This window comes from Eleutherodactylus coqui, chromosome 6, assembly GCF_035609145.1.
Source record: "Eleutherodactylus coqui strain aEleCoq1 chromosome 6, aEleCoq1.hap1, whole genome shotgun sequence".
NCBI classification, from domain to species: domain Eukaryota; kingdom Metazoa; phylum Chordata; class Amphibia; order Anura; family Eleutherodactylidae; genus Eleutherodactylus; species Eleutherodactylus coqui.
Window position 1 is genome coordinate 67,074,271 of NC_089842.1, and position 12,667 is coordinate 67,086,937.

Genomic DNA, 12,667 nt, shown 5'->3' on the forward strand with positions numbered 1-12,667 from the left:
TTACTACCTCAGCTGTGTTGGGCAATGCAATGGGATATTTCTATGTACCGCCGGTGGCTTCCTGGCACCCACCCATGCTGTGGGTCCACAGGGAATTATAAATGCATCTGTTTCCACTTGTAAAGAACCCCAGTCTGACTGGGGCATGCAGTGTGGGCTGAAGCCCACCTGCATTAAGCACGACATTACTACCTCAGCTGTGTTGGGCAATGCAATGGGATATTTTTATGTACCGCCGGTGGGTTCCAGGGAGCCACCCATGCTGTGGGTCCACAGGGACTTCACAATAGGGAGTTGTACCTGCCTGTGTCTATGAATTAAAAACCGCGGTCTGACTGGGGCATGCAGACACCTTGACAGAATGAATAGTGTGTGGCACATAGGTTCCCCATTGCTATGCCCACGTGTGCAGCTCCTGATGGCGGTGGCACAGGATTCTATTTCTCATTGCTTCTGTACAGCATTGTGGGCTATCGCCCCGCCCCTTTTAAAGAGGGTCGCTGCCTAGCCGTGCCAACCCTCTGCAGTGTGTGCCTGCGGTTCCTCGTCATGGCAGACACACTTCTAAATAGACATGAGGGTGGTGTGGCATGAGGGCAGCTGAAGGCTGCGCAGGGACACTTTGGTGTGCGCTGTGGGGGGGAGGGGGGAGGGGGGGGGTTGGGCAGCATGTAACCCAGGAGAAGTGGCAGTGGAGTGTCATGCAGGCAGTGATTGTGCTTTGTTGGAGGTAGTGTGGTGCTTAGCTAAGGTATGCCATGCTAATGAGGGCTTTTCAGAAGTAAAAGTTTTTGGGAGGGGGGGGGGCCCACTCTTGCCGCTATTGTGGCTTAATAGTGGGACCTGTGAACTTGAGATGCAGCCCAACTTGTAGCCCCTCGCCTGCCCTATCCGTTGCTGTGTCGTTCCCATCACTTTCTTGAATTGCCCAGATTTTCACACATGGAAACCTTAGCGAGCATCGGCGAAATACAAAAATGCTCGGGTCGCCCATTGACTTCAATGGGGTTCGTTACTCGAAACGAACCCTCGAGCATCGCGATAATTTCGTCCCGAGTAACGAGCACCCGAGCATTTTGGTGCTCGCTCATCTCTAATAACTATCTTTGCCATGAGGTTTGAGGGTTTATTAAAGGAAGTGTAATAGGGAGAATTTTATAGATTTGTCATATTCTTCAATTAAGGCACGATGTAAGTTATTCTGCAGGAACATTAATTCTTTAAGAAGTGATTCTGAGAGATATATTTGTATAATTTGTTCTAAGTCCGCTATTCGCGAGATGAGGCTATTCATATGGTGCTGTTTATTCCTCTTATGTTGTGCACTAATTGTAATCAAAATACCCGCATGGAATTTTTGAGAATTCCAGGTGAAGAATATATCTGTGTCCAAGTTTGTGTTAATCGAAAATTATTTGATCAATGTTTCTTCGATCAGTTTTCTATATTGTGGGATTCTCATGAGAGGAATGTTATTTCTCCAGCTTTTTGGTGATTTTGAGCGATTAACAACTGAGAGCAAGAGAAAAATAAGGGAGTGGTCTGACCACATTGTAGGATATCAGGGAGAGTCAATCTGTCGACTAAGAAAAGATCAATACGGGAAAAAGATTTATATCAAGGGGAGTAATAAGTGCATTCTTTAGAGGAAGAGTTGAGGCAACTAAATGTGTCATAAAGAACTTCTTTGTGGAGCCAACGGGCAAGAACTGTGGTTGTCCTATTAAGTGTCAGGAAACCAGGGAAAGCAGAAGTTGGTGTTCCCTGCAAAGTAGCCCACAACCCCTGTCCCTACCTACTTGTCCCCCTGGGCTAGGCCCCAGGGTGGCAACTGGGCGATGGTCCCTACACTGAGCTAGGGAAAATGGCGTAGGACACCATAGTCCCTGGAAACATAGAACAAAAATACAGACAGACAAACAACCAGAGCGTAGCACCAAGGGAAAAAACAAAACCAGTCCAGGAGCAAGCGAAAGGTCCAAAGCACAAAAGTCAGTCCAAGAAGCACAGTTCAGGCAAGGTAAGATGGAGTGAAGTCAGGGGGAAAGTCGAGGTCAAACACAACTATAAGTCAGAAATGCAGGATAACGCTGGTGAGTGACAGGAAGCCTAATCAAACACTAGCACTGTCAGGAAGAAACTGAGGGGTTTAAAAGCTGTCAGAGCTCCCGCCCCAGAAGCTGATTGGCGCAGGGAGGTTCACTGTAGCAGAGGGAATCACAGAGTGCTGGGAGAACCGCCCCCAGCACCAGCAGAAGAAACTAAGATGGAGGAGGTGCAGTGAGCTGTCATAGCAACAGGAACACGGCACCGGGCGGCAACCACCGCCTCCCTAGCACCCTGCGGCATATAGGAGCCACGTGGCCAGGAGTAGTAACCAGCGCTGGCGTTAACCTGCGCCGCACACCTGCTGCAGGAGCGACAGTACTAGCAGTGCGGGCACGGCAACCCTGAAAGCCCCCAACCCTGACATTAAGTGAGCTAGTGGAGTCAAGTTGCTTGTCTGGGATGATATTGAAATCCTCATATATTTTAAGTTTTTCTAAATGGGCTTTGCAGATTTTCTTGATGGTTTTGTTTAAGAAAGCGATTTGGGATGTGTTCAGGGCATAAATATTCTCTAGAGTCATTTGCGTATGGTTAACAGAGCCCATAAGAATTATGAACCTTCCATGGGAGTTCACAACTTTCTCTAAAAGAGTAAAATTTATGCTGTTCCTGAATGCAATCAATACCCCGGCCTTCTTTTCCTCTGTGCTTGACAAAAAAAATTGTGGGGAATTTCTTGTGAAAGAATTTAGGGTATGAGGTAGAAGCAAAATGCATCTCTTGAATGCACCCAATACCAGCCTTTTCGTCTAGTGAATCTCTCCACACTGAAGATTTCTCAAATAGTGAGTTCAGCCCTTTTGCATTCAGAGAGCATATTTTAAGTGTCATGTAAAAAAACGTAAATGAGTTGCTAGAGTATTCAAGCCAAATACTACCGCCCCTTTCGAAATGGATACAGGTGGAGAGGAAACAGGAAAATTTTTAACAAACATAACTGGCCACAAATGACACATTGGAAGGCCTTCAGGATGCCTTTCTTTGTGCATGTTGACCTGTGAAGAAAAAAGCCATTACGAGAGCAACAGAAAGTACAACTGTACTAACAGGAATCACAAAACCTGCTCAACATTTGGGGGTGAAAAGAGTTCGCCTGACGAGGAGTAATCCTCCAAACAGGGGTTTATGAATATTTCAGCAGGGTCAAGGGGACCTTAGCCTTTCTCGAGGTAGCTTAGTGAAGGGTTTTGCCGAGTTGTTAGGTGGGTTTTCTGAAATGTGTAGGCCCCACGACATGAGAGTTTGTAGTAGATAATATAAGTGCCATCTTTATATATGATTACATTTGTGGCTGTAATATGTGCAAATGCCTTTCTGACTTGTATTGTGAGTGCAGATTGGTTGGCAAACAACTGGACATTTGCGAACGGGCGCTGTAGGGCAGTGTCCTTGTGGGAAGCAAACATGAGTGCTTTCTTAATGTGAGATAAATTGATTCTTAGATGGTGTCTCAGGGAACATTATCAGGGAGGAATTTTGGTTTCGACTGGGGATGTACCATGTCTATAGTGAGTTCCTGTAATGAGGCAGATGGTAAAGTTTGGTCAGGAAGTCCTTTAATTCTGATGAACTGACTATTTATGAGATTCCTCAGAACTTTATATTACTCGGTCAGCAGTCAATCTCCCCCCCCCCCCCCACCTTATGGAGACTCATTTTTTTGTTTGTTAGTTCACTTTTTATTAAAAAGTTTTTCATATAACAGAGTAAACAGTAGCAAGAAGGTGCGCTTTGCGAAATTATAGCTTAACCTTGCAAGAGTCAGACATATTGTTTTGAGATTATGTACAGGCACAGTCATAGGTATTACATATATCTGATAGTCGGTCCCGGCAGCTCCTCCCTGCCCAGATTTGTTCTCTTTAAGGCTTTATTCGCCGGGCCAGAACGAGCCGCTGTCACCCTTTTGTGAGTGCACTCATGCATCTGTAAACATGTAGTAACCTTATATAATGATTAAAGAATATTAACGGGGGGAGAGGGAGGGGGAGAGATAGAGTAAGTGGGGAAGGGTGGGGGGTGACGCTTTTATCCACAGGATTGAGTCTGGTTTCCCGACTCGTCCTGTTTATGTTGTTAACTTCTGCCTGCATTGCGTGTAGTTTGCTACTCCCTACTCATTTTCCTTACTTCTCTCCGTGTATCTCTGCATGCTGGTCGTCGCACCCTCCATTTATCGAGTTACAAGAATTTTAACGATATCTAGTCTGGGCCAATATAGCCCATGAGAATTGCCGAGTCTCCGCTGGGGGATTGCAGAGAGTCAGCGACTAGAGGGCGCGCTCGACCCGCTGTCTCATAAACTAGGCACACTTTCTTACTTGGGGGGAGGAATCTCGTGCAGGGGTAGAGGTTAGTGATATCTTTGGGCCAAGAGGCGGTCAACTTCCTAGACTGTGTGTCAAATGCCTTGTTCTCTGGGGAGCGGTTAGGTGTGATATAATCATGTACAGTTTAACTCCAAGTTTCGGGGCTTAATCTCTTGTTGTGGTGTTGGATTGATAGCTTACCCAGGGTGACCATGTGTTCAGGAAAGAAGTAAATGTTGAGTTTGTCCAACTAAGGATCTCCTCAAACTGATGGATCTGAGTCATCTTTTCTTTCCGCATCTTTATGGAGGGAGATATTGTGCTTCCCCAATAGAGGGGGATCAGTGTTTTTGCTGCTGTTATCATGAATGAAATAAGCTTGTCTTTTTCAGGGTTAAATGTCTTATTCGGTTTGCTCAGTATTATTACGTCTGGCGATAACTGGAAGGCTTTCTTGAGGATTTTTGTGATTTCTTTTTCAGTTTCTGCCCAAAAGGGTTTTATTTCCTTGCAACTCCACCAGATGTGTAGATATGAGCCTAAGTTTTCTTGGCAGCGCCAACACTTATCTGAATCCGAGAATTTGTAGGTAAATAGCCACTCGGGAGTCTTATACCATCTGGATTAGAGTTTGCAATGGTTTTCTTGGAGATGTAGGCAAGGTGAGACACCGTGAGAGGATTTGAGTATTATTTTAAGTTCTGCATCTGATATTTTTATATCTAGTTCCTTCTCCCATGACGTTACAAAGGTTGGCCTAGTAAACTTGTGGGTTGATGTAAATGGAGACTCATTCTGATGCAGATTTTACCTCTTCAAATGAGAGAGGAGCATTAGATCACAATTGATCTAACATGCAGAATTTTTTAAGCAGTGAGTGATTGCAAATATGCCCTGTCCTTTATATATAAGGATATCATCACCTATAGTCATACGTTTCTAGAACTGTTGAACTATCGATATGTTTCTTTTCCTATAGGCACACATTTTACTATGTGTATGGTATTGATAGTGATCAGTGTGATGGAGACCATTTTCATCATTCGAATAATTCATCAAGAAAATTGTAATCGAGCAGTTCCTAAGTGGGTGAAAACATTGGTGCTGGAGAAGATGGCTACTTTGATCTGCTTAAAGAAGGAGGATCATTTTGATACATCACATGATGATGTATCAGATATATTAGAACAAAAAATGAGCAGTAGCAGTGGTAAGTGATATGCTAAAGACAAAATCCATTAGTATTGTGCATGACATTTGTATGACTGAACTAAAGGCAAAAGAGATTTTTCCTGGTGCTCAACACTCTCAACCAATTAGATGCTTTTCCACTTCTGTTCCCTCTCCCCTCTCACAGCATATAGCCTCACTTATAGTGTAAGAAACTGCACCCACATCCCCCTCTTACTCCTCCTCCCTGTCTACTTTTAAATATGTTGTTCTAGATGGATTTCTTAGGAATTGAGATGATTTCAGAAAATTAAGGTCTAATTCACAATGAGTATCTTCAGAGTGAATTCTGAAGCAGATTCCACATCAAAATCTGCCTTAAACTCTTTCATTTTAGCGTTCAAATGAATGCTATGAAGGTCCACACTGTTGTTCACATGGCATGATTTTTTCTTTGCATCAATTTTGCAATCCATACAGTGAAAAAAGGAGTAACCATGTTAATACTTGATGCAGTTTCTAAACAGAATCCATGTTTGGTAGCTGTACATGGATTTGGCTGGTGTTAAAGCAACGTGTTGATCCTCATGAAGATCCATGGCATCACTGCGAAGCTCAGACTTCTGCCGTGATTTAAGTGTCATATCCACAATGGAAAAATCTTAGCTAGGTCTGGCACTTTATTAATGAGAACAAGACCTTAAAGAGATCATGCAGGCATGGAAAGAAGAACTTTCCTGCAGCACAAATACAGAGTGCCACTGTTAGGTTGTGCTGCTGGAGTTTGTTGTTCTACAGGGTTCCAGGAGCACACCTGCACAGGTGAGGGTTAATTGAGCTGGCTGGGTGTGGTTGTTCAGGTCAGCCAATCCCTGGGTCTGGGTGTAGATATAGTCCTCTGCAATGAGGAAGCTGTATTTCCTCAATCTTGTCTGCTGTGTGTGTAGTGCCAGGTCAGCTTGCAGCTTGCTGGGTGTTTGGTGTCCTGTGCTGCCTGTTTAGTGTCTTGCTAGGGTAGGGACTTGATACAAGGAGCCTCGGTGCGGCCTTGCAGCTTAAATTCATTAGCCAATGTACGAACTAATCCCTCACTTTTGTATACAGCTTTACCATCTGCTTTAGCGTGCGAGGTTCTGTGGTAAGTGAGTTTGTGCATTTAATGTGTCCGTTTCACCTGGTTGCGAGTATCACCCATTCAGGTAGAGCAGGGCCAAGGTTCCAGCGTGGGGCCGCCTTTATTGAGGCAATCGCTCTGCTTGTAGGTAGGGCCAAGTCATTTCCCTGCAGCACAGGGTCAGTTTCCCTTAACCCGTGTCTTCGGGTCACGTTCGTGTGGGCCCAGTGATTATTTGCCCACACGAACATAACAGCCAAGCAGTTGTTATGGTAGCTAGGAACCAAAGACCACTTTTACACATGCATTTGTTTTTACAGCGTTTCGCCCACTAAAAATGCTGTACTGAGCCTCCGTTCATTTCAATGGGGCTTCTCAGACGATTGCTATAGTGCGACATTTCTAAATCGAACACTATATGTTCTATTTTTCAGGGTGTTTTAGCGCTTTTTAATGCACCGCATCACCCATTGCAGTGATGGCGTGTGTTAAAAATGCTGTCAAATGTGTTTAAAAACGCTGTAAAAGGCCACATTTTTGCAAATGCCTGTGTGAGAGTGGCCTAATGATGCCCACTAGGCCTGCAATCTCAGTAAAGGAGTTTTCTTGGAATTCTCAGATAGGTCATCAATACTTATTTGGTGGTGGTCTAGTGCATGGGATCCCTGCCAATCATCTGCTTCTCCAGCCAGCTGTCAGTGCAGCTAAACCAGATGTCTGCATTGGGGTTAGAGCTGAAAGTGTAATAGAGGGCTTCTCTTGAAATCAGTGGGAGTGAAGCCTTCTAGTAAACCTCAGGTTCTGACCCCAATACAAACCTCTGTCTCAGCTGCACTGACAATGGGACAAAGGAAGAGATGATCAGCTGGGATCCTGAGAAGCGTATCCCCAATAGAAAATTACTCCTGACCTATCCCGAGGATAGGCCATCAATTGTAAATTCCCGGAAAACCCTTTTAAGCCCATTCAGAGGCAGGGCTTAGGGTGCATTCACACGAGCGTGTGTGTGCATAGGTGCACACAAAAGCGCTCATTCATGTACGTGCACAAACACGCATCCGTGAATGCAGGTCCGTGAAGCATTGTTTTTAATGGGACAATGGCTGCTGCTGGCAGCCCCTTGAAAGCTATAGGATGCCAGCAACCTCTGCAGTGATTTTCAGGGAAGGGCTTGGAATATAAGCCCTTCCCTGAAAATCATCAATTTTGCCATCACCACGTCCTCAGACAGAGAGTTCCACAGTTTCACTACTCTAACAGTAAAGAACCCCCTTTATTTTGGTGATGAAGCTTTCTTTCCTCTAAATGTAGAGGATGCCCTCTTGTTACCATCATAGTCTTGGGTATAAACAGATCTTGGGAGAGATATTTGCATTGTTCCCTTATGTATTTATGCATAGTTATTCGGTCGCCTCTTAACTGTCTTTTTATTGTCAATAATCCCAATTTTAATCGCCCAACTGGGTATTCCAGTCCTCTCATTCCAGTTATTAATTTAGTTGCCTGTCTTTGAACCCCTCAAGCACTACAATGTCTTTCCTGAGTACTGGTGTCCAGAACTGTACACAGTACTCTATGTGAGGTTTCACAAGTGTCTTACATAGGCGAAGAATAATGTTTCCATCCCTCATCGCTATTCCTCTTTAATGCAGCCCAAAGCTGTATTTGCCTTTGCAGCAGCTGATTGGCATTGATTGCTCCAGTTAAGTCTATGGTAAACTAATACACCCAGGTCTTTTTCCATATCACTTTTTCCCAGCAGTACCCCATTTAGTGTATGTTGGTAACATTTGTTGCTCCTGCCCATGTGCATTACCTTACATTTATCAATGTTGAACTTCATTTACCATTTTTCGACCCAAGCCCCCAATTTATCTAGGTCCATTTGCAACTGTACATTGTCCTTCATTGTATCAGGACTAGAGATGAGCGAACATGTCCGTTACGGACACATTCGCACCCGGACACCGGCTTTGCCGAACACTGCAGTGTTCGCGCGTAAAGGTCCGGGTGCCGCCGGGGGGCGGGGAGATGCGCGGCGGCGCGGGCGGCAGTAGCGGGGAACAGGGGGGAGCCCTCTCTCTCTCCCTCTCCCCCCCACTCCCCGCCGCACCCCCCCGCGCTGCCACGGCGGCCCCCGAACTTTTTTCGCACTGAAGTGTTCGCAAAGTTCGGTGTTCGGGCGAAAAAGGGGCGGGGCCGAACGTGTTCGCTCATCTCTAATCAGGACATTGATAAATATATTGAATAGAATTGGGACTGTTAAAGAAATCACCAGATCAGGTAAAATTATTACTAAGGAGTCCTATACGACCACACCCTTGAGAATAAACCAGACAACAGTTCTGAGTTGAATCTAAGGCTGAGAGCTCTACCTATGAGATGCCCCTCACCATCTTTTATAGTTTGATAAAGAAAAAGGTGGTGAAACATGTATAGAAATAGGTTTTCTTACAAGTATGACAAAATCAAGGCATATGACTAAATACATTCTTGACAGAAAAAAAATCTTTTCATGGTGTCGAACTCAAGATCTGGCAAGACAATCCCACCATCTGGTCCCACATATTTCAACATACTGGAGTTCATTTTGACAATAATCTGGCAGACTAGATGTCTCCGAAATTCTCAAAACTGTTTATTTATTATAATTAACTAAAGGCTCATGAGAAGTCACACTGAGCTCTTTACTGATATTTTAAAGATGTCAGGCCTTCTAAAAGGGAGTAGATTTCTCTATCAGGCCCAATACAAAACATTAATGGCCACCCTCTGCTTTCTATCTCCGAGCCACCTCTTTACCCAGCTACATACATTTTCACCCAGACCGAGCTGTCACATTGTATATATTAACCTATTATGCAGCACAATGTCAAATGCTTTAGAAAAATCCAGATATATGAGATCAATAGACTCTCCCAGGTCCAGCCTAGAACCTATTTCATTGTAGAAGCTGATCAAATTGTTTGACATAATTAACCCCTCATGAACTTTTTCTGCTAAGTAGTTATACTATTGTTTTCCTTGAGGTATTCCAGGATGGCATCTTTCAGAAACCCCTTGAATATTTTTCAAATTATTGAAGTGTGACTTACTGGCCTGTAGTTACCAGGCTCTCTTCTTGACCCATTTTTGTATAATAGAACCACATTGGCAAAGCACCCATCCAGTGGTACAATGCTGGTCTCAATAGAGTCCTTAAATATAAGAAATAGTGGTCTGTCATTAATCGTGTCACTTAATTCCCTTAGAACCCTTGGGTGTATTCCGTCTGGGTCCGTCGATTTGTTGACTTTAATCTTTGTTTCGTCCGATTCTGCACTTTTTCCTGTGTTAGGGAGTTCATTTTATCCTCCTGCATCTTGTGTGACATTTATTTTTCTCTCATGAATGTACTTGAGAAAGAACTTTTTAACAGATTCACCTTCCCCCCATCATTTTCATTGGTTTCTCCTGCATTAATTGTTAAAGGGCCAGTGCTTTCAGTGCAAATCCTTTTACCGTTTATTTAATTGAAAAATAGTTTAGGGTTATTTTTGCTCTCTTTGGCAATCAGTCTACTCCCTTGAAAGGAGTCTCCTCCCTTGCGGTTTTTATCTTATTCCTAAATAATTAGTTTTTTCCCTGTATGTTTTTAGCGTTTCTTCACTGATTTTTTTTGTTTTAGTAATTTAAATGCTTTCTTTTTTCACTTATTGCCCCATTACAATTTTGTTGAGCAACATTGATTTTTTTTCTATTTGTAGTTCTTTTATTTTTGAACTGCTCACATGAGGTATTTAGGATGTTTTTAAACTTCTCTCATTTGTCGCCTAATGTTGTTTTTGAGGACATTATGCCATTTAGTGTTGCAGAGAGTAACTCTGAGCTGAACAAATTTTGTTTTACTAAAGTTTAGTTTTTTTTTCAGTCGCTCCCTGACAAGGCTTCCTATTGAATGACATCTGGAAATTAATTATATTGTGGTGACCATTTCCCAAGTGTCCCTCAACCTACACCCCCATGATTCTGTCTGGTCTGTTGGTTAATAATAAATCCAGAATGACCCTCCCCCCTAGTTTATTCCCTACAAGTTAGGTACGGTGGTTATTTTTAATTGTTTTCAGGAACTTATCACCCTTGTAAGATTCGCAGGTTTCCTTTTCTCATATTATATTTATTAAAGTCCCCCATAATAATTACATCATTGCAGTTTTTTGGTAAATTCTTTTTTTTTATTGTTGAAAAAAAATAACAAGAATACATATCAATTACATTACTAGATGCTTTGCAAGTACATACTTAATACACTATATTTTTACCAGAAAGATTCCATGTGTTTATCTCCTACACCTATATCTTCCCGTAGTTTCTATATTAGTCTTGGAGTTATAGCAACATTCCATCAAAGACCTACCTAGAAAATATTAAAAAGTAGATTTAAGATTATAATAATCTGATTGATTTTTTATGTGCAGAGATACTGGTAAACTACAGGGATGAAAATATGAAGCATTGTGACAAGGAATTGCCAACGACAAAAGACTCAGAAGTTCTTCTCAGAATCCTAAAGCAAATTGTATCAATGCAAGAGGGCCTGAAGAAGATCACTGAACAGAGTGTCTCCAGGGAATGGATTCATATTGCACACATTATTGACACATTTGTTTTTCGAATTTATATTATAGTTGTACTTGTGTACATGGTTGCTTTCTCAGCTGTATGGTTCCAATGGCTCCATGCATGAAGATTATTGGACCAATTCCAAATGAAGCTGTAAGCAGTACCTGCAACACTTTACAATTGACTAAAGAAACTGCATAGAACCAAGTCTGATAAAGATGTAATATGTTAGATCAATAATCAATATGACAATTTTTGATTGCATAATGTCGCATTTCTCATTTCTCTTCTGTGGATTTTGTTGTGTATAGATAGCAGATCAATGCAAATGTAACAGTATTAGAAATACTGTAAAATAAGATGCATGCTGCACAATATATTCCTTCATATCAGTAGTCTATCCTATAAATCTAGTACAACCTGAAGTTGTGCTTTTAAAAAAATATCTTACAGAGGAGAGTGAAAAAAACAATGAGAAACCAATTTTTCTCATTTTAGGAAAAAAAAAACTAAATCAGGCAATCAGAGTTACTCCCTGGATTAGCGATCTAGTGACCATACCATGTAACATTATTATACTCAAGAAAGGCATTTATGCCCCTTTGAACTCTTTTAGTGAGTTCACTGTCACCACATCCTCAGACAGAGTTCCATAGTATCACTGCTCTTACAGTAAAGAATCCCCTTCTATGTTGGTCTAAAAACCTTCTTTCTTGTAGACATAGAGGACACCCCCTTGTTATAGTCCTTGGTATAAATAGATAATGTGAGAAATCTCTGTACTGATCCCTGATATATTTATTGGGTCACTCATAAATATGCAAAGTTAATATGGAAGATCTAGGTATTTAAGAATAATGATATGTCAGGTGGGCTGTGTATAGGTAGAGTTGGTACTATGTCAACATATAGTATGACTAGCTTGTTACTCATGACTTTGAAATGTGGAATTTGTATTTTTTTAATCTAATGAGTATTTTGTGGTATATTGAAACGTAAAACGTTGAAATAGTGAAAGGAATGTCACTGCAATATGCTATGTCAACACAGTTCTGTACACTGTGTTTTTGGTCTTGTCATTTTTTTTTCCTAGGATATAAAGTTTTTGTGGGCTGTATACACGTGAGCATGTCACATAAAGTTGCCTAAGAGAAAAACATTTTTTTCTAAATGAAAACACAAAGGGATCCACACACAGAGCCTAGACTAGTTAAAATAAAAAACTTTACTACAAAACAGGACAATAATCAAAAACATGTAGTAGGAGAAAAAGAGCATCTGGATATACAGGAACAGGACTTGAATAATGGAATAAAGAATCCATCCATGATATAAATAGGATAACAATATATACAATAGTGGA

The 12,667-nt window shown here is 42.0% G+C and overlaps 1 protein-coding gene across 1 annotated transcript in view; it reads left to right on the top strand.

The window, feature by feature from the left end:
- Nucleotides 1-12,408, top strand: part of LOC136633595 (5-hydroxytryptamine receptor 3A-like) — a 31,238-nt gene extending 18,830 nt beyond the window's left edge. Inside the window, exons 5-6 of the mRNA XM_066609354.1 lie at nt 5,398-5,628; nt 11,160-12,408. Coding sequence (XP_066465451.1) covers nt 5,398-5,628; nt 11,160-11,428 — 500 coding nt within the window. The 3' untranslated portion in view covers nt 11,429-12,408. The remainder of the gene's footprint in view (nt 1-5,397; nt 5,629-11,159) is intronic.
- The last annotated feature ends 259 nt before the right edge of the window (nt 12,409-12,667 follow it).